Source organism: Octopus bimaculoides, chromosome 15 (genome assembly GCF_001194135.2).
Source record: "Octopus bimaculoides isolate UCB-OBI-ISO-001 chromosome 15, ASM119413v2, whole genome shotgun sequence".
In the NCBI taxonomy this organism is placed as follows: Eukaryota; Metazoa; Mollusca; class Cephalopoda; order Octopoda; family Octopodidae; genus Octopus; species Octopus bimaculoides.
Genome location: NC_068995.1, coordinates 3,583,058 through 3,585,794, shown reverse-complemented (window position 1 = coordinate 3,585,794; position 2,737 = coordinate 3,583,058). Strand labels below are relative to the sequence as shown.

At 33.8% G+C, this 2,737-nt stretch overlaps 1 protein-coding gene across 1 annotated transcript in view; it reads left to right on the top strand.

Moving 5' to 3' along the window:
- The window catches only part of LOC106869153 (DNA-binding protein RFX6), a 113,729-nt gene extending 111,395 nt beyond the window's left edge, over positions 1 to 2,334 (top strand). The window contains exon 20 of the mRNA XM_052973435.1: positions 2,258 to 2,334. Coding sequence (XP_052829395.1) covers positions 2,258 to 2,334 — 77 coding nt within the window. The remainder of the gene's footprint in view (positions 1 to 2,257) is intronic.
- Positions 2,335 to 2,737: the final 403 nt, after the last annotated feature.

The window sequence follows — 2,737 nt, the reverse complement described above, 5'->3', positions numbered from 1 at the left end:
ACACACACACACACACACACACACACACACACACAAAGATACTGTCATGTGCTTACACACACACACATACACAGACGTGCATGCAAGCATGCCCCCACATACATACAAATATACATACATACATATATATATGTATATATGTATATGTATATATATGTATCTATACACACACACAGACACACACACGCATATATATATATATATATATATATGTGTATGTGTGTGTGTGTGTGTGTGTGTGTGTGTGTGTGTGTATATATCAAGGATTGAACAGAAAGAACACAAGGAGAAAAAGTTAGATGAAAGCATAGCAAATGGGAAACTGGCCAAAAACTTATCAGACGGGAAATTTAGAAGAAGAGACAATGCACGAAATGTTCGCAGCTGAGTTTTCCTCGTCAATCAATGACCCAAAATATCATAGTGGTTCAGCGCAGAAGGAGGACAACAATGACGATGATGAGGAGGAGAAATAAAGGTTGTTTAATGATGATAACGAAGGTAATAGAGGAGACGATGAAGAAGAAAAAGAAGAGGAAAAATAAGATGAAGTGGCAGAAAAGGAGGAGGAGGAGGAGAGAGAAAGTGAGTGGGGAAAGAAATACAGAGAATAGAAATATGCAGAATTGAATCGGTAGAGCATCCGTATTTCCATTTCTTTGTATTTTGAGTTCAAATCCTGCCAAGGTCAACTTTGCCTTTCATCCTTTCTGATTCAATAACAATATAATTAATCAACTAATTCCACCCCAACAAAATTGCTGGCTTTGTGCCTAAATTAGAAACACATTATTATTATTACTATTATTATTAATATCACTATTATTATTATTATTATTATTATTATTATTATTATTATTATTATTATCATTTTTGTACTTATTGTTGTTATTAAGGCGGTGTGCTGGCAGAATTGTTAGGCTGCTGGGCAAAATGCTTAGTTGTATTTTGTCCATCTTTACATTCTGAGTTCAAATTCCTTTGGGGTCTACTTTGCCTCGCATCCTTCCAGGGTTGACAAATTAAATACCAGTGGAACACTGGGGTTCATGTAATCAACTAGTCACCTTCCCCAAAATTTCAGGCCTTGTACCTTTAGTAGAACAGATCATCATCATCATCATCATCATTATTATTATTATTATTAGGGCAGGGAGCTGGTAGAACCATTAGAACAGTGGACAAAATGCTTAGTCTCATTTCATCCATATTTACGTTCTAAGTTCAAATTCCGCTGTGGTCAATTTTGTCTTTTGTCCTTTTGGGTTCAATAAAATAAATACCAGTTACGCACTGGGGTTGATGTAACTGAATAGTCCCTTCCCTAAAAATTTCAGGCCCCTTCTGCCCCTAAAATATGGTGGAAAATATTAATTTCTTTTCTGAAATATTAACAAACTTGAAATGCAGAGTTGACCAAAAGACTCCGGAAATGGAAATAATCAATTTAGTAACGGATCTCTAATTTTGGAACACAAAAGAAAGTTTTGAAAGAATTAAAGAAGAAGGAACAAGAATTCTTGTCCCCTTTTCCTGCCGATTTCCTTCTGTCTTTTTTTCCTTCTCTCTCTCTCTCATTCTCTTTCATACACGTTCTCCTTCGCTTATTTTGGAATTTACTCCTTAAAATCTGGTGTTCTCCAACATCTTTATTTCAAACTGCCAACATTTTATTCCTCAGCATCAAATTTGACCAGAAATCTTTCATTCCAAGAACCATCACTTTTTCTACCAAAAAACAAGCCTCAAACTTTTCACATTCCACACAAAAAAACAAAAAAACAGTGCCCTTTAACCCTTCCAACTTGACAGGATGGCCATGTACAAAGGTCATTGCCCCTGTTTTCTCCAAAAACTTAGAAAACAAAACCCAACTGGATTATTTTTTAAACGGTTTTGAAAAGAAAAAAAAAATAAACGAAAATCTCCAGTGAATAAAGGGAGATAACCAAAGTAGTCCTCTGTGGCTACAATATGATGACACTCTGATATAACAATAATTATCAAAATAATTAATGTTGCTATTGTTGTTGCTGAAGCATTAGTAGTGATTCTTGTTGTTGTTGTTGTTGTTGTTGTTGTTGTTATTGTCATTAATGTCGTTATTTCTTTCACTTTGCACTTGCAACAATAATCTTTGTGACAAAACAAGTGGCTCTCACAAATTTTCTCCCCTTTGGTCGTTGCCCTCCATCACCACAGTGTGTCGCCACTCTCTGTTGCTTTAATTTACAAGTATTTTCTGTTGACTCTTTAGAATCTTCTATTTTGTTCTTGTTTGATTTGTCTGAAATCTCAAGAGAACAATGTTTTATTGCATTCCTGACAGATTAATAACTGTGTGCCTACCTTCAATCCTTTAGAAACGGTATCTACAAATTATAAATTAGTTCAACATGGAATGAAGGTTCAATTCTATTAAATGACAAACATAAAATTTATCTTTTCTTTTCTGTTTTTTATTAACTTAATCTAAAATACCATAAAATATATAATAATTAATCCCTTGTTTCTTTAAAATACGACATGTGGAATCTCATTTGCATAGAAGTCAGTTTACGTTTTTAAAAGAAGAATGAACAAAGTATACCAAAGAATCCATCACTATTTTTGTTTTGTATCTGCTTTTCTGGGCTGGGGAAGGTACATGGAGAAACAGCATATTTATATATACACACACACACACACACACACACACACACATATATATATATATATATATATATATATATATATA